General features: G+C 39.9%; 1 protein-coding gene across 3 annotated transcripts in view; it reads right to left on the bottom strand.

Annotated features, from left to right (window-relative positions):
- Window positions 1-26,838, bottom strand: part of DMTF1 (cyclin D binding myb like transcription factor 1) — a 28,464-nt gene extending 1,626 nt beyond the window's left edge. For 2 of the 3 annotated variants that reach the window (XR_011092120.1, XM_068669975.1), the window contains exons 1-16: window positions 26,657-26,837; window positions 20,524-20,640; window positions 19,889-20,008; window positions 18,804-18,898; window positions 17,932-18,046; window positions 14,913-14,989; window positions 13,504-13,661; window positions 12,712-12,744; window positions 11,434-11,543; window positions 10,453-10,681; window positions 8,615-8,766; window positions 7,154-7,363; window positions 4,743-4,828; window positions 3,962-4,120; window positions 2,873-3,259; window positions 539-683 (exon numbers count right to left, since the gene is read on the bottom strand). Coding sequence is in view for 2 of the 3 variants with exons in the window: in XM_068669975.1 (XP_068526076.1) it covers window positions 539-683; window positions 2,873-3,259; window positions 3,962-4,120; window positions 4,743-4,828; window positions 7,154-7,363; window positions 8,615-8,766; window positions 10,453-10,681; window positions 11,434-11,543; window positions 12,712-12,744; window positions 13,504-13,661; window positions 14,913-14,989; window positions 17,932-18,046; window positions 18,804-18,898; window positions 19,889-20,008; window positions 20,524-20,632 (2,185 nt within the window). In the remaining variant the exon portion in view is untranslated. Of the gene's footprint in view, window positions 1-538; window positions 684-2,872; window positions 3,260-3,961; window positions 4,121-4,742; window positions 4,829-7,153; window positions 7,364-8,614; window positions 8,767-10,452; window positions 10,682-11,433; window positions 11,544-12,711; window positions 12,745-13,503; window positions 13,662-14,912; window positions 14,990-17,931; window positions 18,047-18,803; window positions 18,899-19,888; window positions 20,009-20,523; window positions 20,641-22,115; window positions 22,188-26,656 lie in introns of all 3 variants that reach the window. The other variant, XM_068669976.1, reaches the window with a different exon arrangement.
- Window positions 26,839-27,192: the final 354 nt, after the last annotated feature.

Below are 27,192 nucleotides of genomic sequence, written 5' to 3'. Positions count from 1 at the left end.
AGGAGGATTTGTTAAGAGCAGCACTGGGAGAACACATCTAATGCTGCTTCTAAGCCTAAGATGACTCTTGGCATGGGGAAGTGGGGCAAAGCTAGCAAGCCCCTCCAGGTGAGTGCTGTGCAAACACCCCAAAGAGCCCAGCCCCTCACCATGAGAGCTTATTGAGTGGTTAATAAAGAGTAACTGAATTTCTGATGCCTCTGGTTTTCTCTCAGATGAGAAACCAATTTCATTCCAGCACAGGTATGAAGAAACACACCAGAGTTACTCATTAGCCTGTGTATACTAATTCAAGGCTCAAGGGCAATGGAAACAGCTCAGTGAAGTCATGAAGCAGCTGCTGTTCGGCTTTTCCCACGAGGCTGAGATTTTTTTCCAACTTCTACTGAAGTAAGTGGGGTAATCAACGTGCTTAAAGTTTCACTGCAATGATTTGGAAAACAATTCAAGAGAAGACAAGGATCATTTCTTAAAAGAACTCAAAAGTGCTATACTGATGTAGTGAACGCTAGCTCCAGCATTAAATACACATACATACCTGTTAAGGTTGTTAGGGGCAACACCGATTCACTGTCTATATCATCTGACGTCTGGATAAAACCATGGGAGGAAGGAACAATAAGCACAGTTTCATCATCTATCGTAGGCTGATCAACTTGTTCTATTGTTGGAGAGCCCAGGTCCTGCACAACACAGAAGGACAGGACATGAGAGTGCATTTTTGGTAGCATGTGCCAAAAAACATGCTTTGGCTGGCCATATGCCATAGTAAGTAGACTCCCTGGATGAATTTTATCTCATTAAATTGAAATGTCAACATCTGAGCTAATTACTTCACATAAGATACATTTCATCCTAGTGTGCGCATCTAAAATGAGGTAAGAGGAATTCTACCCTGTGAACAGTACAAGACATGGGGAGAGGAAATGACAGATTGCATGGTGGTGATAAAATGTTCCCATGTAAGTCAAATACTCTGTCTATAAACAGGAATAATCTTTCCCACTACCTGCTGCCTAGATGTTCTGAGAGACTGAAGCAATACCTTTACAGCATCTCCCAGCTCCGCAAATGTACTAACTTTACCTGAACTTAATAACTTAGTTTCACAACTCCTGCCTCTGTGTCAAGTTTTTACAGCTCAGAAGACCAATTTGAATTGCTGTGCCTTGTCCCATAGCTTGCTGGAGGTAGGGTGGCTCCAAACTTTTTTACTTCAGGGCACAGTAAGCCTGACCTGCAAAAGCAGCTTTGTGCAGAGAACACAGCTGAACCTGCCCACAATAAGCAGCATGGCTTAGAACTGAGAAAAGGAGGTGTGAAAAAACACAACATTGAGACAAATGGGCACCTTTCCCAGTCAGAAATAACAGAACTCTGCAGCACAGCTGCTTACTTCCCACCACCCATACCCACACTGCCAATATAATACTTGCAAGTGCATAAAAATAACACTGACTTAGAGAAAGCAACATTTAGGCACGTTTTTCTAGAGTAACTTTTCATTTAGAAATTCACAGACAGTCTCTATTTCCTGGAATTTAAGCACACACATCAAACTTGAACGTGACTAGAAGGAGAAAGCAAATTAGAATTATAAACTCAGTTTACTGTTCAGTACAGGAAGTTTAGTACTTCTTGATACCCTGCTAGCTATAAATGATTCCTCCAAAGTTCAATTAGGAACTCTGCTTTTTGCAGAAATTTACCAATTCCAACTTGAGAAGCTGCATTTTTAAACAGAGTAGAAAGTGGATGGGCTGCCTCAACTGCTGAGAATTTTATCACAACCATTTCAATTATGAGATAATAGAAAATTCCCTGCTTTGATGTATTCAGGAGCCAAACACCTGTGTAGTAGCAGACTGTAGAGGCAAACAGTGATCCTCCTCTTGGTAAGAGCATAATGGACAGGCAGTGTCTGTTTACTTTTGCAAAGACAAAGGTTAACTAAGTCCAAACGTATTAACAATGGATTTTTCAACATGGATATAAAGCAGAATTACAGCAACAGAAAAGCGCACTGTTCTGGAGAACAGGAGGTGGTATTCAAATCTAATTCATCTCTTTCCACAGTCTAACCTTATCAGACTTCTAGAGAAAGAGGCATTTTCTACCCACTAAGCAGAGTTACATTCATTTTAGCATCTGTTTTCCTTGCCTTATTCATTATGATAGTTTCAGCAAAAGAAAGATGGAGGAATTTAGTATAAACACTCCAAATGCATGAAATCATTTGGATAAATTTGTTTCTGCACCTGAGGTGTTGAAGCTGAATAAAATCAAGGTCAGAGAGATAGATGACTTAAGTGCTTCTCAGTCCCATTTAACAGATACTTAACTGGGAGTACACTGTTTAGTAGAAGTCCTCAAAGTGGAAACTGTGTGCACCTAGAAATACATTATTAGATTCACAGGGCAACAGCTGAATATTCTATCTCACCTCCACTGATCAGCAGACTATCTACCTGTATGGTGCATGCATCATACAATTATCAGCCTGGCTGAAAGTAACAGCACCAAATGGTAACAAAAGACAGCTGTTCTGTGCTACAAACACCACCACTTTCCACTGCTCTCCCTCAAAAGTACCCTGAGTAGAGAAGCAGCTCCACAGCTAGGGAGGGATTCAGTGCCCACAATGAAGTCACATCTAAGCCTGAGTTCCAAATTAAATCCTACCTCTTTCACAGCCATAACATATTAGCAAAGCTCAGAGACAGAGGATCTGAATAAAAATGCTCTTGGAGCTATGATACGCATTAAATCACTGACATTCACATGAATAGCTTAACATAAAGGTCAAAGATGCAATGAAATCCTTCTGAATACAGAGAGAGGGAAAAGGATCAGGTATCACGCAGTCCCTTACCTCAGTGACGTAGGTGCTGGGTAAATCAGAGTGAGAATCCTCCTCTGGTTTCAGGTTGGCATCTGAAATCTCCTCTTCAGTTTTTACCATAACTCCATCCATCAGCTCACTCCTAGTCCTGCTGCTGAATTTTGAGGCATCGCCTTCACTGTAGGCTGCCTGTTCTTCATCGCTGAGCTTGGACTGATGGATGTCGTCTGGGAAGCTGTTTGTTTCTAGGGTGTCAGGAGGATCTGTCAGGTCAGCTGGCTGAATGTCTGAATCAACAGTAAGTTCTGCCTGAGTGACAGAGGAGGAGATGTCTTCAGCAGCAACAGTGCGGATGATGACACCTGGTGTGTGGCACTGTACTGTGACATTGTCACTTGTACTTAACAAGTGCTCTGGCTGTAAGCAGTACGTGCAAAAAAAAAAGAAACAAACAAAAAAAAACATCTTAAGAGACTCTTTTCCTCCCAGCATCCTCACATCTTTCGGCAAACAGAAGCAAAAGAATTCAAAGTAATTACTAAGCATAACTTTGAGGTCTATGTGTATAGAATGTCAACCCAGATCATCCATTGACCTTATGTTAACTGTTCTGTAATTCACAAATGAAGTACAGACAGTATGAAACACAGGCAACTATTCAGGTGAGGATTGCTGTGGATTCTGAAGATTATAGAGCTTTTTTTTTCCCACCTTTTGCATCACATTTGTTATTCAGTCTTCAGTTTCCTCCCCTTTCCCACCCTCTAACAAAGACTAGCACTGCACTGCAGGTTTTGTGAACATGAGCACGGGCTCGTAAGAATAACTGGAAACATCAGGAAATTTGTATTTTGTTTTGCTGGGACAAGCCACTAGATGGAGACATCCTGTTCTGCCACACTAAGAACTAACCATGCTAAGTTTTCAAGCAACTTGAAGAGTGTTTAAAAATGATTAAAAAATAAATGCTCACGTTTCAGCAATTTAAGCGAAGTAATGCTGTTATGATTTGACTGCTTTACAAATTTAACATGCAAATAGAGGCAGGCCTCTAAACTATTACGTTCCCCTCCCCACCACTGCCCAAACTTCAGTTATTTCACTGCTCAAAATACATACAGATAAGGCATGAACTATGATCTGCTCTGGGGAGGCTGGAGCAGCAGCAGCTGTCAGGGTCAAGTTAGGACTAGCGGTCAGCGTTAAAGGCAGGCCTTGGCTTGAGCTCGTCTGTAGTAAGTAGGTGCCTGGCGTTCCAGTAGGCTGGAGGTGGAAAGACTGCAGAAGACAACACAAGGTTAATACCCAAACATGCTGACTTCCTGCGCCACACTCAGAGCATGCTTATTTACAGCAGCTAGCCCCACTGTAATTCCCCTGGAAAAAAACAAACAGAACCCCAGTGCCTACTGCTCTGATTCCTGTACTGCACTCCAGAAGGAGAAACAAACTTGGCTACAGCTTTAGGCTACTGAAACATCTACTAAGGCTAACAGACTGTATGTATTACGCTGTACAACAGCAGGTAAGAAATAAATTCAATTTACTCTTAACATTGAGATGGAAGACAAAAAATGCTGTAAGTTATAGTACAACAGAACTAAGAGAATCTTTACATGCTGAGAATTGTCTCACGTCAGATTTCAACAGAACACAAGCACAAAAGAAAACTTTATAGCACTAAAGCACTGAGACAGATTTAAAGCATTTAACTATAACTCACATTTTATTTCACATCCCTAGTATGTCACATTATTTTGGAAATATACTTTGCTTTGAACTTCTCAGTTTTAGATCTGTTAAATTCCTCTTTCCATTTTTTTTTTTAATGCCCAGTTCCACAGTCTATGATGCTTAACACAGAAACCACAGTGACAGATACCAGTTCTCTCTTACTTACTGGAAGAATCTCAAAGGTCTGTAGTGTTCCACTGTTTAATGTTATGGTCTCGGAGTCAACAGTGGCAGCAGGGGAATCTGTTGAGGCTGCAAAAGGAAGGAAAAAAGAAAGGTTAAGTGTGTAAACCAAAGTGCCTCAGCCCTGCAGAGAGCATAGCACTGTAATTGCTACACAGCAGGGTATTGTTAATTCCAGTAATATAAAAAAGAAAACCACGGCAATCCTAACGACAAGTTATTCTAATTGGTACTTAAGATACAATACTACGTAAAGGCTCCAAGGGAGAAAAGGCAAACAGTAAAGTTACCTGACATCATCTAATTACTTAAGATGTATAATGAAGTTTGTATGGGGTTCTGGTGCAACAATATCCTTTGGATTATTATTATTATTTTTTACATGGTGTCAGGTCTAATATTGCTACGACTCCCACAGACTACTTGTTCTCTCTTTTTTTTTTTTTTTTATTAAAAAAACCCTTTTCTGCCTTCTGCAGTATGTCCATCACTGCAGAAACATCAGATGTTCCCTCCCCAAGGTATTTGCTTATCTTGTGTGTTGTGGTTGAAGGGTATAAAAGCTGTAAGTATTCCTATCACAAGTAATTATTTATGTAATTATTCTCATTAATATTAAAAGGGGCTACGAGAACCACTAAAGGTAGTTTATGTATCAGACATTTCAAGATCTCCAGGTACGAACAGGTCACACATAAGGCTTTAAAAAACATGGAAAACCCTGTTCAGAACCATAATGACGATTTTTAATTCCTGAAAAACTCAGAAGTTCCAGAAGGCAGGAGGCAAATTAATTCTTTATATTAGTACCAGTAATGCAATAAATACTAGAAGGGCAAAATACCTCTAGAATAAAGACAACAATGCTACAAACACTGAAATCTCAGAATCTGTGGCTTAAAAGTAGACTAAATTATGGTCTCTAAGAGGACAGGAGCTCCAATTCTGATTAATGTAGTGGCATGTTCAAAGTTTCCTGCTGCAGATTTCCTGATATCCAGTAGCAGACAGCTGTAAAATGCAGCCTGTCTGTTACGTAGCCAATTATGTTCATAAAGCTTACAGGAATTACCCCTTTGAAATGCTGAGCCTTCTCTCATATGCAGCTGAAATTGGCTAATTAACAGGTTCAGCTCTCAAGGGATTGAGAAACAGGCAGACAAGACACAACATTCACTTTGATTAGACAAACACAAATTCTTCAGGAAAGCACGCTAACACGGGGAAGAGGCTTGTTAGGCAGATGCAAAGGCAAGTGAGATCACAAAACTCCCACTACAAGATTACAGAAAAGACTAAGGGTTACAGAATACCAGCTGGCTCATCAAAAACCAGTAGCTTTGACCAAAATTGGCTGAAAGTATGAGACTACAGATGTGTTACTGCAGGTAAAAAGTTCTTGGGTTGGCGTTGCATGGAATTCTGATTAAGAAATAAATGAGATAAAATGAAGATGGCACTTAAATTCATTAAGACTGGCTAATCGAATGAAATTATAAACAGAAAATTAGTTACCAAATGCCTTTCTACTCACATGCTGAAGCCCTATTAGCTAACATTTTAATCAGCAAGACTGAAGCAACAAATATTCTTAATAAAATTCACAAATGACACACTTAAGAACAGCAGACAATGGAAAAGACAGGCTGCATACGGGGTGACTGGCTTGGAGTAACTTAATAAGATTACCTACAAAACCAAACAATAAGCACTACAATCGGGGTAGAGCTGGTAACAAATGTTTGCTAATGAGCAAAGCTCATCCTTAAGAGGATGGGAAGCAACAATTTAAAAAAAAGTGGTTAGAGCAGATTGGTTAGAGCAGATCATCAGCTAAACTCATCTGTGTGACACAGCGACTAATGCCTTCCAGATTCTCTGTGCCTAGAAGTAACTGCCTAATACAAAACAAGACTGCAAAAAAAAATATTATATTCCTTCTTGCTTCAATGCCCCTGCATCGGATGTTAGGCACAGAGGTGTCTGCATTTTACAGAAGGAGATCTGGTACATTATATTCCTTGCTACAGACAAGAGTTATAGGAAGAAACTGGTAGATTACACATATACTCTGCATCTTCACTAAGAGACTTCAGTATGTTCTCAAGAAGCCTTTTCAGAAGAGGCTTTTGGAAAGAACACATTATGTGGCAGGCTCTTCTGTCCATGTAGAGAGATGTAACCCCTGGGTGCAGCTGCTCCAATTGCAGCTTCTAGGGCCTACTGTCACAGAAGTGCCTAAATTTGCCTAACGAAGTTAGAAACAGGGAAACGGAATCCAGGAATCCTTATCTGAAGTTGATCACAGCAGAATTAACTCCTCCTTCACCTTTTTAACAAAAGAATGCTTTAGGTTTCATTAGAGACAATGAGCCATGCATTTCAGCTACTTACAGACATGTGTTATCTGGACTGGGATCTGCAAAGCTGTCATTGGGCTTGAAGCGTTGCCAGCATTCTCCTCTAAACGAGCCACCCGAATCTGCACGTGCTGAACCCCCGAACTGGAGTTAGTGTTTGGTAATCCACCTCCAGATCTGTTCTCAGAAAGCTGTTGTCCTGGATTTTGGTTCTCATGCAGTTGCTTAAGGCCCTTTATAAGTACTGAGAGAAAGAACACTGATGCTAAAGCACGTTGAAGAAGGACATTTGAAATTGTGCATGTGAGACTTAACCAAGATGAGAAAAACAGCAAAATCTTTCTGAATTTGGAACCTAAACAATTCAGAGATATTTCAACTACACATTTAGCACATGTATACAAGACCTTTACAGTTAACCACTGGAATGAACCTGGCTTTCTCAAGGAACCTAAACATTTCAGAATGCTTGGAAAATACAGAAAAGCTCCTAACCTTTTGGACCTCTTCAAGAACAAGCATAGTATCCTCCCAAGTTGTAATTAAATGCTGTACCACTGGCTGTGTAATGCTGCTATCACAAATAAAACCTCCAATTTTACAAAAGATGGAATTAGATTTGAGAGACTGACAGACGTGCCAGTGGAAACGGGGACCAAGAAACAGAATTCATCTCAGCAGCTACGCTGCAATTCTTCATCTGCACACACAGTGGCCCACTGCTCAAACAAAAGCACTCACCTACCTTCCCTACTATCACTTTGGTCCCACTGAGGGAGCAGTTGAAATATACAAGGTAACAAAAATTGAGTCCTGTTTTTCTAGCATTCAGTTGAAGGGAACTGCTACACATCTCATTTCTGTGTCTCTGACTTTTTTCCCCTCTCTCCAACACAGAGAAAAGGAGGACTGAATGAAAGTTCATGTCAACTGAAATATCCTGTGTCAGGCACTGGTTTCTCTAACCACGAATGAAAGCTATGAGTTACACATACTAAAGGGAGCTTTATAATCTCAATTCTTCCCCTCTTACTCACCATACAGCTAGTAACAGATCTGCCTTCTGTTACAATTAACATAAAATAAAAACTGTGTGAGGTGGTTAAACATTTTAAAGGTAATAGATCTAACCTGAAGCGATACTGCTAGACTCTCCCACCTGAAGAGGCCCCTGCCCTCCATACCAAAGATCGTCACCATGAGATCTGCCAGCTGAGCTGCTTAGATATGTGCTCTCACTTCAGCCAAAGTGAAGGCTGTCGGCAAAATCTACTGTTTAGTTGTACAAATCAGCTTGGCTTGTTTCAACTGAAACATATAAAGGACTGGATGTTGGTGCAACTTAGCCAGCAGATATAAGGGGCCAGTAACTTCCAGTATCGGAGCAACGTGCTCTTGGGCCATCAATGCTTAAGCAGACAACAAAATGCAGCCCTATTCCTCTGACATTTGTGAAGGGAGCTTTCAGAAGATAAGTGTGCAACTAGTACATTACCAGGGAATGAAACATCTTTGTGGTTTGCAATCTGCCTTTTAATGGTCCACCATTTACTCCGAAGCCACTGCGGTGAGCGGACACTACTCCATCCTTCAGCTAGTAAATCCCAATTGATGTCATTTTCATCAGAAACTTCAAGTTCCGCTATCCTGACAAGACAGAGAAAAGATTTACCTGTTAGAAACTACCCTCCAGACTGGAAGGGCTGTTGCACATCTCTGGTCTCGTCAGATGTAACAGAGGCCATATGGCATGCTAGTGAATGGTCCACCTGAGCTCAGCAACTGACAGGCTCCCAAGGCTCCACGCTGCCAGAGGTCAAGCAGAATCATCAACAACAGACGATGGACTAGATCTCTCAGGTGATCCAGTCCATCTCCTTGCCATGCAAGGTTATTCTCCTTATTACACGTACATTAGGGCTCTGATCAGATTATTGTTAAGCATTCCAAACAATGGCGCTTGCATCTTTTTTCTTTGGAAAACCATTCCCCAAACACATCTCCACGGCAGGAAATGTTTCCTGAGATTCACCCTGAGCTTTCAATTAATTAATTTCATGTTATAATTACTTTTGTTTTCTCCTAAGTAACACTCATCCATCCTTAAAATGAATTTTTGCCTCCTCTCAGATGCTTCTTAGCCAAAGTAGATGAAGTTAGCTACAATATTAAACAGTTCCTCATAAATTAAACCCATCAGGCTCTCCAGGTAAGGGACAGTCTTCACAGTTCTGGCAGATGTTATGCATACACTGGGTTCTACCAGAATTTGTCTGAATACTATAAATCTCTCTGAACTGCCTCCAGTTCATCTGTACCTGGAGCACATGAAAGAGAGGTGAACAGGGAGAGGGGAAAGGATTTTTGTGAAAATTTAAGAAAAGTTCTCTTCATAAACCATAAACAAATAGTACCAAATACTCTGACTAGTTAAAAAAAAAAAAAAAGAAATAAAAGGATAAAAAAGCTACCAAAACCAACTCTGAGGGATGAGTTAGGAATATCTGAACTAAGACTAAACAGATACCATTTGTACAGAAATACTAAGAATTATATCCGGCACATACTAAAATGCAGGATCAGGGTACTCATTATGAACTCAACTCAAACAGCTTCAGGAAGTTAGTGAATAGTGCTCTGTAAGTAATGCTTAGATTCCCTATATGCCTTGGATTTTTATTCCCACCCCATCAACCCATAAAAATCCCCTGGCTAAAAAGCCCGAATTAAAGCCATTTGAAATGGGAGGAGGACTGGAGAGAGCAAAAGATTTCCAAAGTTACTGAGCTTTTCACTACCAGGTTGCTAATTCAAGTGTAACCATCTGAAGTGCTAATCAGCACTGATCCCATCAGTGTTTGGCAGCCTACATGAAATTCACTTGCAGTCTCGGCTTAGTTCTTTGTAGACGAGATGTCCACATCACAGAAACCACCACCACACTTGCCCCTTGTTGGTCATCTCAGCAGAGAGGCCAATGACTGAACGGGCAGGGAGACTGAACTACCCTCCAGTTAAGGGTTAAAGCGCATCGGTGGGGCAATGTGTGGGAAGCTTGCACGGTCGCTGCCTGTGCTGTACCTGTTCTGTGGAATAAAGAAGACTGCAGTCTCCAGGGCTTTCAATCTGACACCTTTCCCGAGCACTAAAATTCACTAAAAAAACAAAAAACAAAAAATACGTTCAATAATAAATCTCTGGGAACTGTAAATGCAGCAGTGACTTCTGGAGGGTTCTAGTTTTTAGAGTTTAAGAAACCAGCAAAAGGGACCCCAATGGAATCCTGCTAGCATCACTTACTCTGAACCTTCAAAAGCAACTAAAACAACAAACCTTAAGATCAGATTTATTTCATCTTCCTTGGTCCACTCAGTTCCCCCGCTTTGTTTCCAGTTGAGATAGTTGAGCCATTTAGAGCGGCACTGCTTTTCAGAGCGCGTTCCGACCCGTTCTGCTACGGCAGCCCACGATACACCTTGCGTGACAATGTCACCTGGTACTGTGCTGGTTAGCTCATGAACTACTTCTGCTAGCCTCTTTTCTTCTTCCTCTGTCCACTTTCCTGAAAGAGAGACAAGCCCTCCAAGTTAGCCAGCAGCAGATACCATCTGTTCTGGTCTGTAACACGTCAACTGATATTTATCTTTATTGCCTAATCCAGACAAGTATTAACACTCATACTTTCTTACTTTCTTTCATACTGACAATTTATAATATATCCATTCTTGCTTAACAGGTGCGTAATTCCAGTTTTCCATTCTGCTGTCAAGTTTTAGTCTCTTCTCCTCTTGTGTATGAACAAAACACCCCGCAGAACTGATCAAAATATTCACCAAAGCAACCTGGTCCAAGCTACCTGAGTTACATGAGTTGAAGTAAATCAATCACGTAACAGCTTAATTTACTAATTAACTACCTTAACTACTGACTTACTTAACTACCTAAGGTCTGAATAAGTTTTCCTTGCATTTGAATATATACACTGCACATAATATTTTACTCCTTAAGTGCAGCCGTCTCTTATCTGACATCTAGAGTGCATGTCTGTGAACGCTCAACACAAGGGGAAATACTTCTTAATCCACCTCTGTAAAATATGCTCCAGTGGCATAAACATCTGATAGTAATGGAATAAAAAACTGATTTTTAAGAGAAACAGCAGACACCTCTACCAAGTGCATTCTAAAAACATAGCCAGATTTCACATTATAAAGTCACCCAGCCCAGAGTTACACATCTCTGAAGGCATCACTGACAAAGGCAACATGGTTTTAATTAGACACTTCAATTACACATTTAAGGTGTTTACCTTACCTGTGTTGCAAGTATCCTTCATCAGTCTACACCGATCTTTCACAGATGAAGCACTTCTCCCCAGTGCGGCTCCTATCGTGGCCCAATCGTTACCGTGCTTTATTCTCAGCCTGAATAGAAACACGCTCATTAACACCATATCCAGTTATGAGATTACAACATTATTCTCTACAAAAACAGGATAAATGTGTAGATCACAGGCTTAAAGAGAGAATGGGGAGGCACTTTGATATTGCAGTACAGTTTTCTTGATGTATTTTTCTGCCATCACTGCAAATTTTTCTGTGTGTTTCTAGAAGCCTTCTTTTAGAATGGTGGAGCTAAGCCTCAGGACACTTGCTTATAAAACATTTAGCATCTGTCTTACAGGTGTGTTGTGAAGCTTAATTACTGTGTTAAACACAATATGAATGTTTAGATAGACATACAAAATCCATTCCACTCAATTTTCTCAAGGAGTTTCAGGCAGTACAGAGACCGCTTGAGAAATCTAAGTAATGGCTGATGAAAGCCCAGGCATCCTAAAATTTAAATGAGGCAAAACACTGCAAAATCACGTCCATAATTTTAATGTTTCCTCCCCCACACAATACAGGGTTGCTTAACATGCTGAGTCACAACTACTTATGGCACAGCTGGAGCCACAAGAACCTTGTGAATGACACACACCAGCTAAATTGATCCAAACAAATCCATCAACACAATGTAATAAAATTACATTTTATTACTCTGCCCTCCTTCAGTCCAAAAGGGTTTCTTCAATCTGGTCAACCCAGGAAAGCTGCAAAAGCAGGTAACGTCTGCAGCTCCTACCCCTTGACCTAACAGGTTCATAGGCAAAAGTCAAAGAGCCTTACTGACAATTTCTGCCTCTCCACCATATTTTACTGGTCAAGAGTAGGATTTCCCCTATAATTTTCTTTAGAAATAACCATTCATCAGGTTTCCTAAGAAATGGGAAAGGCTGTTTATCACAACCACAACTGAGCTCGACCAGGCTTGTAAAAATCTGAAATGCTGTTTTCAACGGAAGGCTTATTTTAGAACTTAGTTGCATGTTGCGTAACTCTTGAATACACACTAGAAAATTTGCAAAATAATCAAAACGTAGATTTCGTTTCTCCTCAGATAATTTACTGACCACACTTTTCTGATAGAGTTGGAGCACTCAAATTCACTTGCAGCTTTTCAGTTATTTCACATAACAAATCCCAGTAAAACTATTCAAGCTACTAAATATAAAAAAGATAGCACGAACTTTTTAATAAAAAGACTTACTCTTTAAGCTTTTCAATTTCCTGAGGTGTATACCTAGGCGACAGGTAAATAAAAATACATTATTTTAAACAGAAATCACATAGAACAGGTATTTTTGTTTCACTAACCACACATTAAAATTTTAATTACCTCAAGAGATTAAGGAATTTCAATGCTAAGGATGCTTGGAAAGAATGTGAAGAACAAATGCCATTTTTCATGCTACTGCATTTCTAAGATTCCTCATTTGCCACTAAAAATCACCATTCTTATTGAACTAATTTCTAAAAACAATTAAAATTTCATGTATTAGTCTCTCAAATAAACAGCTGTTTTTTTTTTTCCTTCCTCAGTTTACAGCCACCATAAGGCAGAATTCCGTTAAAAAATCACTATTGAGATGATGTTTTCATTTTCAACCACGTTTAAAACCTAAAACCTAATGCCCTCTAGCAGCACTTCCAGATCACACCATACCCACTGCTTTACAGATAGGGGAAACTAAGGGCATAGGGATTACGAGCAATTAGCTCAAGGTCACAGTTCTAGAAGGAAACTATACCTCAGCAGATCCATGCTTGTGTCAAAGTCTTCTAATTGCATCAGAATCCCCTCTGCAGCCTGCCTTTTAAGTTGTGGATACCATCAACTTAACTATTATCAAGGTTGATCAAGCAGAATTCAGCAGAGGTCACATAGGAAGAGCTGGGTCTGTTTGGCTAGTATCTTCTGGCTCGTGTATAACATGTCAAACATTAAACACATGGCCCTACTCATACCAATAAAACCATGCAGCATTAGAGATTTTCATACTTTCCAACATGGTTTCTGTCATCATACATGCGAAGAACTCTTCTATAAACAGCAAAGAGAGGCCGATTCAGACCCCAAGCTATTGTCCTGTAGAAATCTTTTCTTTCATCTTTTGACATTTCAAATATAATTTCAGTGGCATCTTTTATTCCACGGGCCTAGAGGAAAGTATTTAAAAAAAACCTTAGATAAAGTCTCCTACAGATCAAGAAGCAGAACATTTATGAACTGAAGCTTAGCATGCTATTATGAAACTTTCTATGTATTCCAAATAAGACAGTCCAGAATTGAAAGTATTTATGAAATAGCTACTTTAAAAACAAATCTTTGAACATTAGGTGTTTTGTTTTTTTTTTTTTTCCAAACACTGAAGTTCAAGTAGACATGGGAGATTTTTCATCCACATAAAATCTTTCCAGCGTTGTTTTATTATCAAAAGCTTAAGTGTCATTTATAACATTAAAGAAAAGACAGCTGGATGGAATTAGCCTGGATCATGTAAGTGGAAGTTGTTGAATGGTTTTGTATCCATTTATTACCTAATTTTGGATATTCTTCATCTGAAAGCATTTTTTCCAATTAAACTACTCTTCTTGTTCCAATGGAAACTTAAAGCAGATTTTTACACAAAAACACTGGAGTTAAGCATAAAAGCAAAGCTTTAGTTTGATTTCAGCTTAAACTACAACTCTAGAAGACAAGAAACAAGATAAATGGGGAAGTATGAATCAAGTATGAATCAAATGATTCAGCAGTAACTCAAGGAAGTTACCTAGATAGCTTAACAACGCTCACCTAGATTTAGAAAATAATACTTTAATGATTTTGTGGGAGAAACTGTAATACAGGTGTGGGCAGACACACATTTCTACAACTAGTCCTGAGGGATCTGTATACCAATGATGACTCATTTCAGGGCTTTTTTGGATTCCCAAATGAAGGATGGTGAACCTGTAATATCCAGGCTATATATTCTCAGCTACAAGCACTCAGCTCAAATATTCTCAGCTGTAAGCCTACCACAAATATGACTTATTGGCAATTATCACTGTCAGCATTATAACTGCATGCCTACTTCTACACTGAACTCTGACACCGATATATTAATGTCAAGAAAGCAGATACATGCATCCGATCAGTGTACTAAAAGCAAATATAAATATGGCATTGAAGGAATCTGGAAGTTGTATTCAATACTTTGTAAAGAAAATGAGCTTTACAAGGTTACATTTGGTAGTCTTTGTTCCTGTGTACTATTATCTTATGTATTTCAAACAGGTAATGACCATTTCTACTATGTACTGATCAGAACTGTGTATAACACATTCTGGGAAGTGCTGAAGAAAGTTGATTTCTAGCAGGAGCAGCATTACTACACCAACTGGCAGATAACATACTCTAACACATACCTTTAAATAACGTTCAATGTTACTCATCAAAATGTCAATTTCTTCTTTTGACCACATTCCCTGCTTCCACTTATGGCCTTAAAACAGAAATGAAACTAAAGTGAAAGTCAGCAAAACAATATATCAGAAAAAACATGCTTCAGTGTTGCAATTAAAGAAGAAAATGGAATACTAAGTTTAGCTACTTAACATCTGTTTAATTTTAGTTAGTTTATTTCAGAACAGCTAAAGCATCCTCAGTAATTGTCAACTGCCAAAAAATGTTTAAATAAAGCATGTCAGACCCCTTCTCAAAACCATAAATTTTTAAAACACAGAGCACAGACTCCTCTGTGTGCTGTCAAGTCACGTTTTCAGGCTCTCTCTTCAACCACAACTAGAAAATTTCTCTTTAAACTGACAGCTGAAATTTCCATGCACTCGAATGATTCCAGAAGCTGGGACTTGATATGTGACTCACAGTACTACTCAAGAAATTAGCAGCATTGTGGGGTTCTCTTATATGCCTTACTGCCTCCCAAGATGTGTGCAGTGCTACCCACTGGAGTGCTGTCCATAGAGGTGTCTTTTCACAAGCTGCATCCTCTCTTTTTTGCATTGGGAATAGTATCCAGGGGTCACAGACGGAAGAAAGACTCAAGGTGTTTTATTTCCCAAAATAAAAGTGTAAAGTGAATAGAAACAAACTTTTTATTTCCTCTGTCTGTGCCCTTAGTACCTTCAATGCCAGCTAAGCTTTAAAAGTAAAAACAATTGACATTATGCAGGGAAAAAAAATGAAATTTGGGGTTTCTCAATAAAACATTAAAACACTCCTCCCTCAAATGTATGTATAGATTCTTCTTTTTTTCCCCTCAAGCTTATAACATACTTAATAGCAACGATCGCTTTTAATTAAGATTAGGCTGGTGACCCAGTTTACGTACTGGTGAGTGCTGGCTACTTGCCCATCTCTGCTCAGAAAAATCAGGGTACTTCCTTCTCAGCCTGCTAATTACCGGAGCTGAGAGGCAGATCGCACCAGAGAGACTGTTTACTTAAATCCAATTATAATGAAAAGTACAGGCGTTATTACTAATTATGTTCTAACTGATCAGAGAAAACTCTTCCCTTGTGCCTGATGGTTTGAGTATCTTCTTCCACAGCTACAGAGGCAGAACAATAACCTATCACTATAGCTGAGATTCACACCTCTATCAAAGCACCTGAACTGACCTCTACAGGGACACAGCTACCCTTTACATGAAATTCCAGCTATTTTAGGAAAGGAAGTCTGTTTTGCACTTCACGTGTTTGCATATTCAGAGCCAGGGTTATTATCCCCACAGGTCTTGAAGAAAAAAGCATTCTTATCAGGTGGAGATTGCTACAAAATGAGAAGCTCAGGCAACACCTGTCAGACTCCTAAATACTCTAAAAGGAGATGCTCAGTGGGATTCCTTCACAGCTTATTTCTGTGACAGAGCATGGAAAACCCACAAAAGGCTCAGCTAGTGTGGTTTCACAGATGTTTTTCTATGCATATTTTATTGGAAATGATTTCCCAAAATTACTTCTCTTAATTGCAATCACTAGATTTAGTGCCCTCATTCATTCACAACTATAAATGACACTTGATATGCCCATGGAAACAGCTACAAAAGGAACAAATGCAGTAACTTTCTAACATGTAACAGGACACTCATCACACATAAGGTCACCAAGCCACATGCAGTCATTTCTCTGCCAAATCACCAGTGCTTGCTCCTGCAGTCACAGGTGAGAATGAGCTGCTCTCAAAGTCCTTCACCACTAGCTACTGAAAAGACGGTAATCTCTGCACTTCCTCTCACCCCAAAACACAAAAAACGTGGCACACGGTTTCTACCAGGCTGCCTCTGTACTGTGATCTAGAAGGATATCTTTGCTATCCTACCTCTCACACAATCCCTGCACAAAACACTAAAAAATTTAGAAGCTCTGTACATCTAATAAATACCAAGGATGGAGAAATCTGTTACAAGCAACTGCACAATTGGGACCAGTTAATGTAATGGACACAGACAGCACTGCTCAGCTCCCTTCCTCTGAATTTTCCATATACAACACCCAGATTCTGCATGCTTTGCCCACATTTTTTTTCACTGACTCAACAGCCCTCTGGAGTAGAAATCACGGGGTAAGAGATCATTTGATTCAGTGAGAAAAAACCATTTTTCCCCTCAAGTTTTCTAATAAAAAAAGATCTTGCTTTTGACTGACTGAAAGAGATGTTTTCCTGTGAAGCATTAAGGTCAGGACAAGAAAAACAGCAGAGAGACTGAGGAAACTGCAGAGACATGTCTTCATTTGACATTATAGAAATTGTTTCCCAGCCTTTAGAAAGGAGGCATGCCTCCTGGGGGAAAGAGGCAGGACCCAGAAAAAAAAAAATCTCTAAAGTTCAGCAACTGTTAAATTACATGATCATTTTGAAAAGGAAATATGCCAGTGGGGTGGCAGTTTCAGCAGTAGGAACAGTTACTTCAGTAGGTCTTGGTCTGCATAATCCCCACTCCATTCCAGAAACTGTTTAATATGAATCACAACTGAGCAGTCAGACCAATAAGCCCTACTCAGAGGAAGATGTGTTGACCTGAGCACAAACTCATTTTCTCACATTGTACCTCCCCTGTGATTGGAGCTTCCCAACTTCCAAACAGGCCAAAGTGCAAACGGAGCAAACACACAGCTGTCTGCCCCACCTGCACTGGGACACTTTACCTACAGCAGTTCTCTATTATGGCCACTACTCAACCGTGGCCACTCTTCCACTCCAAGAGTATTTGGGGTTCCAGCTTTCTTCTTGCATACAAAGTCTAAGAGGGATGGTGAAAACTTAATGTATTAGATCTCTCTGCAGTTTTAGAATCAGTCTTCTCAAATATCTTCAGCAAAAATGCCAGAGATTTATTTATGCAAACTGAAAAATGTTCCTAAGAGGCACTTGGAACAGCTTACCTTCTTACAGTGTGGGAGAATCTTATTTTAGATATCCTACCTTTATTTGTTAGGGAATCCTTATCCTCTTTGGTTGTGAACCAGGCTTGACTAACAGCTGACACTTCTTCATTGCCCATTGGGGAGATTTCATCCAGCTGTTCATTCTGAAGAATCTTGAAAAGACAAGTATGGAATCACCCAGTCATATCTTCGGATCTTTCTATCACCTTACATCTAACATGGAAGCATAACTTAAAGGAAAGGAAACCATCACACCTAGTTTATCTTGCTGACTACTCAAGAAGTTCCACTTTTAGATTTGCCATTAAAAGTACATTCATCTTTCTTAAAACACATGAGTAAGATATAGCATCTTAACACACAGATGCTGTGGGAATTAATTAAATAACTGTCTTCATCCTGTTTAAGTTCTAGTGACTAGAAGGAGTCTCACTGGCTTTGGTGGAAAGAGGACTCTTACCAACATCTCCAATACAGAACTTTTAAACATGGTACACCCACAATGAGAACAGAATGCAACTATGAGGACCGTGTGACAAGATAGAGCAGATTTAGGCCTGTTGTAAAGATTAATTTATAATAAAATAGCAGCAGAAATAATAGATAAACTTGTCCTACTTCTATGCTGACTCCCACAGAGCAAATAATTAGCATTGGAGGGTTACACCTACCACTGTTTACTGTATCACTCCTTGGGCAGTTAGATTCAAATCATCACTTTTATAAATAAAATGATTAAACTGCATTTTTACGGAACACTTATAAACAAGATCTGTGCTCAAATACAGCAGTTTCATACTAAAAATAACCTTATTCATTTAATAAGCCTTTTCTGCTCTGTTTCTTTTTCATTTCCATTTACATAACAATGTACATAAAAATTAGGTCAATTGTGAAGTTTTACTGTACCTGAATCTGAGTAACAGTCCCTTCGTTAATCTCATCTTCAGCTACCTCAGTGGTAGCAGTCATGGTCACCTCAAAGCTCTGATCATTTTCTGAAACTTCAGAATGGATAAGTTAGCTATATACCTTACTCTTGTAACAATTTTTTTTATGAATGCTATAGAAGTTTTTTTTTTGTTTGTTTGTTTTTTTACAAATTTCCACCTTTGCTCTGAAAATTTTAAAGGAGCCTTATTTAGTATGATTTTGTTGGCATCGTAAAAGCATCAAGATGATTACAAATTATTCCTCTTCAAAAAAAATTAAATATAGTTTTGAAACCTTCAGTTTTACATGTGACTATAGCCAAGAGCTAATATGAAACATGTAAATAAAAGATGTCTGATTTGGTGCAAGTATCTGCTACTGTATCAGTGCTTTCTTTCTGGTGCTATCTTCAGGATTTTCCATTTGCTAAAGGACTTTCAAATCTTTTGGCTGCATTCTTTTCTCCTAGTTTTCCTACAACTTGGCAATACCTTTAATTTTAAGGGTTTTTGTAAAGCTCCACCAAATAAACAGACACTCGAGGTATCATAAATTGGTGCTTTAACTTGCTACATCTGGTTTTGTCTCTGCTAGGGAAATTGTATTGAACTACCTAATAGTCAGTAAACTTCTTCAGACTCAAATTCAGCATGCAGCCTACTCTGTACGTCTAGATTAAGATTACCATGTTTTGCAACAAACATGACTTTTCTCCATTTTATAAAGCACAGAAATGTTAACTATACTGTCTGACCATTAAAAAAATAATCTTGCAAACTCTTTGAAGGAAAATTGCATTTACTTTGTTGTTCATTCACTTATCCTTGCACTTAATTCAATACACTTGTACCTGCAGTCCTCTAGCTTTAAGGCAGGTTTACTTTGCCAGTACTGTGTAGATACAAGTTGCTGCAAAAACATCCAAGACTAAGAGGTAAAGATGATATTAGTTAACATTTGTAAATAAAACATACAAAACATTCTGGTTTGTATGCAAATAATTTTAATTCTTACTAATAGAAACACTTGCTTCAGGAGCACACAAACTTAAAACAACTTACTTGGAACTGCAACAACAGAAATGCACGGAGTGGAGTCATCAAGGCTTTGATCATCCTCTGATAAGCAAAGCCGCTTGTGGGGAGGCTCAGTGCTGTCTTCAGAGTCTACTTCATCAGTTTCTAACAACAAAACAAAGCAGGTCACTTTCTGTTTACAAAGTAGAGCTCCTGAGAAAAACCTGGCAGACAAAGACCAAAACAGAAGTAGAAGCAAATGGGACAGGTTGGTTCAGAGCTTTAGTGCTGCCCAGGACCTTAGCATAAGTTATAGGCAATAACAGGTCATATATGTTTTCTGTGAGGTTTTATTTGTGAATTCCATCCACAGCCCATTATCCCTCCTAAATTATCTCTCTGCTGCATAAAGAAAACCTTAAGTCTACAGAAATTTGGATATGTGCTCGGTTATAAGAACGCATCTGCACAGAAATAAAACAGAACAGCTATAACCTTGTCAGGCATACGTATGGACTTTTCGGATTTACACCTCCTCTAACACTTTATCCTTATTTAAACTGAAACAGAAAGCATCTTCAGCAGGGTAAACAGAATCAAAACTTGTATGATTTGGAGGTGGGTAAGAGTCAGATCAATAAAAAAATAAGACAAAAACCCTACGTAAAACAATTCCATACCATTTTGAGGGCAATGAAGTATAAGGTTTCCTTCAGTGTCCTGAGTCAGAGTCACGGAGTTCACGGTGTCTATCGTCACTGTGTCAGACTCTTCTTTAACTGTGCTCATACTCAACCCTGAAAGAGCAATACACAGATTAGCTTTCTTCAGACTGCCACTTAGTCCATAATGCTGCCTTCTTTTCCTCAAATAACCCATTTAAACTCAACAGACAATGCCAAATCTCTATCTGTTCTTTCCCATGAACAATTCCAGAGTTAGAGATTTACCTGCCATTGCTTTTTCTGCACACTTATACATGACACAGAGTAATAACAGGTAATTTCAAAGCTGCCTGTCTAGTTAAAAATATGTAATACCTAACTCCCCTATTCAGAAACATTTACAATCTTTTATTATTTAATAATTATTTACAAATAAAATAGGTAGAAAGCTATGACATTGCTTTTTCAGCATTTCTAAATTCTCCACAACTCATGTTATTTGTCTCTCTCGTATTTTTTACATTTCTCATTGAATAATTTTACTATTATGTAACCTTCTACAGCCAGTCAGGAGCAAGGAATATTTCTGGAGTCATTCTATTCATAGCTGGGCTATTTATAGACTGCTAAGCTGCAAAGTTTTCTTCTCCTTCCACACATATAAATAACTTGTGAATACTGGTGGTTTTGCTTTACCAGTGAAACAACACAAGCAACAGAAAAGCTGGGTGTATCACCATTTTAAAAAAAATTACTCAGCTACTAAGTTGCCTAGGGTAAGCAATACAGACTGAAGCAAGCAAACTGGGGCAATACTAAGTGCTTCTGATAATCTCATTTCCACCTTAAAAATACCACGCAGAAACCCACAGTCTGTAAGAATTTCCAGGTAAACTAGTACTGCTACTGATTTTGAAAAAAATAAATAAAAAGTTCTAATCCCTCATATACAAAGAAATGTATTTTTTTCCCCTGGAGAAGCTAAATGAAATGTTTCTGCAAGGGAAATGCTTAACATCTAACATATCCAGAAGTTTTGCAATGATTTCATCAGTTTGGAGCACCTTGGTTTGGTGACTGCCTTTGGCAGAGCTTTATAGAAAGCAACTATCAGCTATTTCTCTTTGAAGTCCTTTCAACCCTTTTTATGGGTTTTCTCACATTTTACCACCAACAAAAATAATTACATTTAACTTCAACGTCACAGACAAATGTTATGAAGAATTTTAACCTCCATTAACTACACAGCTCTTACAAATTGTAATTATATTACAGAGATTCCATGATATCACTATATTCATATATATGTAGAATTTACAACCTGGATTTTAAGTCACCCATGTGATGTTCCTGATACTGTTTCAGCAGGAAAGCTTGATGAAAATTTGGCACATCTTTAAGCTTGTGTAGGGACTGATTCCAGACTGAAGTGCTATTACCCTTCTGAACAGGTGAAACATTTCAGATGTTGCTGATGCCTGAAGTCATAAGGTTCTCAGATTTACTTTCGTGCACCATCAGCAGCAGCTCCTTGCCAAATGCAGGTGTAGGAAGCAATAACCTCCCTGGCATTCATCTGCTTCAATGTTTTAAAGCTTCTGCCCTACCTTCACTAGAAGTGATGCTTGCTGCACGGCCATGGCACTGATTTATAAGAACCAAACGAGGTATCCTTCACTCTAAAAGGTGAAGAAAGAAATCCTAAGTTGTGTTGCTGGTTAAGTAGACCGTAACTTTTCAACCCATTTCTGAGTTGTCCATCGATCCGCTGAATAGTGAAAAAATTAGACAATTTTGGAGGGCAAAAAGAAATCAATTCTCTTTTTCATGTTCATATATATTTTCTGGGTAACTTTTACTCTGGAGAATGCTGTAGTAAAAATTCCCAGCAAAGTTACTTCAAATGCTACAGATTACTCCTTAATTATGTATGTGAACAGATAACACTAACAGGCTTTTTTTTCCCCTATAGTAAGTTGAAGGAATCTATTTTTCTTCTCACCACTACAAAGGCTTTGATTTTTTTAACCACATTAGTCTGCTATCTTTATGTCAATCATGTACTGCAGCTAAAGTTATTTTCACACATCTAGAAGCAGAAGAAACTACAGCACCATCCACAGCAAAAGATTCAGAAGAGCATTCCTTCCTTTTAATTAACACTGCAAGTTGAATACCTAGGTATCAGAGCTGTGCTGTTCTTTCTTCAGTTACTCAGGACTTTTATAACCTTCTGCCAACCTCCCAAGAATAGTTTATCCCAACAGTAGGTGCAAGCTCTCTAAAAATGACTCGCATTGTGTCAGATAGCTGAGATTTAGCACATCTCAAGTTATCTGGCTAAAGGTAATAACCATAACCAAGCTGTGATGAAACAGGGAGAGCCAAATCCTTCACTTGAGTGGAAGAATTCCCATTTACTTCAATGGATCAAACAGAATCACAACTGAAAACTGACTGCAAAGAACGTGAAGAATAAAATCAAAGCCAAATGGGTATTTTGGATGATATTTTTTATTAGTTAAACTGCACAATTACAAAAATTGGTTCTTTCAGGTTGCATTTCCACCAGGACACGATCATTAACCTATGAAGGTATGAATTGGTGACTGAAAGGCGAGGACAAAAACATCGTGGGTCACTGTGGTGACTCCTCCTGTGTGAATACGAAATAGTCTGCAGATCTCCAGACCTGACAAAAATCACAACTTTACAACGGAATGAGCGCGTATGCTGGAGATCCATCCCATGCAACGTACGACGGACCACTCAAAGCTTACAGGGAGTGCAGTGGAGAAAGCACGCTGCTGCTGCAGGCACCAACGCCCTCTGATGCAGGTTTCCTTGATGCTGGTTGCAGGGACACTGTACTCACCCCACGTCCTAATGTTTCACCAGATGACAGCCAAAGTCATGCTAAATATTACCCTAACACCACACAGATCTTTTAGGATGTGCCATACCACTCCCATTTAGCAGAATTTAGAACTTTTCATAACTTCACTTAGCGAATACATGCTTTTGAAAATGCAGTGCTTTCTATTAAAACTAAAAAGCTCACTCGCATTTTAAACTCACGACCCAAGTATTTTTTAATGCCACATTCCAACACGCTCCTTACAGATAAAAATCTGCCACCAATTTTATGTTCTGAAGGAGGGTGTTAGCTTGCAGGGAAGGGAACAGTCTTGGACGCACACACACTCACTGTGTGGATGCATATTATGAAACACAGCGAAGATAGAATAATCACCAATTTCTAAGCTAACAGCTCAGAAATAGATGCAAATTTAATAAGCACTTTTTGCATTTTTAGATTTTTGTGTGTTTACCAAAACCAAAAATTCTTAAGAGCCCATGGTAATTTTAAATGGATTTCAACACAACCAATGAGATGCAAAAATATTTTGCCTACAAGAATCATTTAATATAGAATTCCATTATAAATTTTCCACTCTAGCCATAAAATACAGCTGTTATTTGTTTGGGAAAACACAGAGCAAATTTAGGCAGAAAATAGCAAAGCTGATTTTATTCTGAATTACAAAAAGAGGAATGTTTTAATACAAAACTCCTATAATTCTTAATCATCTTCATCAGACAGATGGGCTGAATTGTTCCGTGGGCTGTAAAAATTAAGCACGTCTAAGAAATCATATTTCCCCCTTACAGACAGAATTCTGTCACTGTGACTAGTTATCAGCTCAATCTTATGCCTAGACTTCTATGGACTATTGTAAATCTTTTAAAGTTTCTCAATGTAATTGTAGTAAAGGTTGTGTTCTCAACACTGGGCAAAAGGAGTATTTCACTGAACTTGTGAAGCAAAAACCAGTCTGGTAAGGGACTACTGAGGTTTTAACAGGAATGCTCACACTGGATGCACTGGGATTTCAATGCATTCATTCACGAGTAATGCAACTGAAGAAGTCATTCCTGGTTTAACAAAACCTGGATGTTTACTGTATCCCATATCGTGGCTTTTCTGATGTCAACACTCCTACACACAGTTGTGAGTTTTTGCTATTTGACTAGTGCCAATGCTCTGATGCAGTATTTCATGAAAAAAATCCCTTTTTTCCCCACACCAAAGTGGTTACACTCAAATCTACAAAGGCATCACAGAGGAACTGACTTCAACAGCTGCAGCAGCACAGGCAAGAAGGGGACCAAAATGGGTAGATATCAAACAGGAGCCGAAGACCTGAGTTTAACATACGCAGATTTATTAAATTGTATCAGCAAGAGACTGCAGTCCTATAAAAACAATCACATTCTACTTATCTGTGGTATTTAGAGAAGCAGACCATCACGAGAAGAAATATATGGTAGACAATGGGACAAGCTGTTCTCATTTACATCGATGCACAGTTGGCAGAACTCCAGGAGATCCAGCCTATCCATTGATATTTACATAAAAAGCACTGAGTACGCTCTAAATGTCACATACATACACACAGCAAAGTTACGGCTGTTGAAAAAAAGAATCAACATTTTTTTTTCCCCTCTTCTCAGTAATAGAAAATGGCTCAGGCACAAGTACATTAACATGGATAAGAATCTTTGTAAGACTGATATGTACTCAAATTTATTTTTTCTTTCATGTTAATCCAGTTTCATTCGTAGCATTAAGCGGTAACATCTTCACCTTTGTAACCAGGCAGAAAATTAGCATCCAAAATATGATTGTTATCCTAATCGTAGAAGGTGTAAGACTGATAAACAAAACCACAACTCTCTTGCTTTTCTGATGGACAGATGAGCACAGAATTAACTCTTGTAAATAATAGAGTATTCAAAACTGTAAGGTACAGCATAGAAACATGGAAAATGTTTGGGAGGTCGCCGTTTCTTCTACATTCACGTTTTACAATTTTGAACATTTAAGACAAAAATAAGCATTTTTAGAGGTGTTACATTTAAGAAGCTTTTATTAACGTTCAGTCTTCTGGATATGTCATATAGAAAAAATTATTAAGTGCCCAGAAAGCAAGCATTAAGTTGTTGCCTTTTCTGCACTGATGGAAACCTGTCTGTAAAGACTGTATCTTCTGCTCTCGTAAAGGGATTTTAACCATGCTGTCAAGAAACCGACTTAAATTTCCTGCCAGAGCAGTGTTGGCAAACGGAAAGGATTTTCTTGATTACTTCAACACATTTCAGAATGGCCAGGTGGGTCTGAACAATGTTAATTCTTTGTGAATGGGGGCGTACAAACACGATCTGTGAGCCAAGGAGTAGAAGTACGATACGCTTCACCATGCCCAAGTGCACAACCAAGAATAAAGAAACCTCAAAAAGGGGAAAAAAAGAAGAAAAAGCAAAAGCTTCTCCCAGGCCAGCTCCTTCGCTGTGGTAAAACGGAGTGTAATTGCAATGTAGTGAAGCTTGGCACTGCTCTTAGGTGAAACCCCTTGTCTTGGGGATTACACACTGCAGAACCAAGTGAAAAATAAAGCCCCGAGGAACCTCAAATCACAACCTTTACTGAATAAATAATAATAATGCAACAAAACAGATGTAAGCCAAAAGTTTTGGATACCACAGTCCCAGAGTGGGGAAATCAAGGGATCTAAACGCATTCACACAGGTAGCCTTTTATTACAGACATCCAAGTAAGGGAGAAAAAGAGTTTAAAATGAAAACAGTAAGAACAAAAATATCAACACCACACAAAAACGGGTCGCCCTCCCCAAGCGAGCCACTTTTGGGTCGCTTTTCCATCTTTCCCTCAATTTCGCACCTCCCCACCGCTCAAATCCCTTCCAGAGAAGGGAAGTGAGGAGAGAACAAGGAGAACGAAGGGTCTGGGAAATGGAAAAGGGGAGAAAAATGGTCGGGGAATGAGCGACCCCGGGGCGGCACCTCAGCGCCCCGCTGCCCCCCGGCCGCCAGCGCCGCCATTTGGTCGCGGGGCGCCGCCGCCATTTTGCCGCCCTCACAGCGAGCGGCGGTGAGGGCCGAGCCCGCAGCCAGCCCGGCCCGGCCCTAACCCAGCCCGGCCCGGTTGCTGCTGAGGAAGGGAGCGGCCATGAGCGCCTCCATCTCCCGGTCCCCTCAGCTCGGCTCGGTTCGGCTCGCTTCAGCCCAGCCCGGCCCCGCCCGGCCGCTGCCGGCCCTGTCAGCCCGCAGGCCCCCGCGCACTTACTTCCTGTTTTGGGTCCGGGCACTTGAGAAACCAGGATGGAGGCTCCGAAGTACCAGGATGGAGGCGCCGAGCGGCGGCGAGGGAGGAGGAGGAGGAGGGAGGCGGAGGAGGAGGAGGCAGCGGTGGGGCGAGGCGCAGGCAGCCCGCCGGAAGGGCCCCGCCGCCCGCCCTGCCGCCGCTTCCGTCAGAGCCGGGCGCCACAAAGCGCACGGTGCGCGGCCGCCCGAGGGGGCAGCGCTAAAAAGCGCACGGAGCCCTTCCTAACCCCGGGCCCGGCTCCTGGCATAGAATCACAGCATCGTTAGGGTTGGAAAAGCCCTCCAAGATCATCTGGTCCGACCAGTGTCATCCACCAAAACGTATCCCCAAGCACCACGTCCAGCCTCTCCTTGAACACCCCCACGGACGGTGACTCCACCACCTCCCTGGGCAACCCGTCCCAGTGCCTGACTGCTCTTTCTGAGCAGAAATGGCTCCTCATTGCCAACCTGAACCTCCCCTGGTGCAACCTGAGGCCGTTCCCTCTGGTCCTATCA

The sequence above is a fragment of the Anas acuta genome, chromosome 1 (genome assembly GCF_963932015.1).
Source record: "Anas acuta chromosome 1, bAnaAcu1.1, whole genome shotgun sequence".
NCBI lineage: Eukaryota > Metazoa > Chordata > Aves > Anseriformes > Anatidae > Anas > Anas acuta.
Note: the sequence above shows the minus strand (reverse complement) of the source record. Positions and strands in the feature narration are given on the sequence as shown.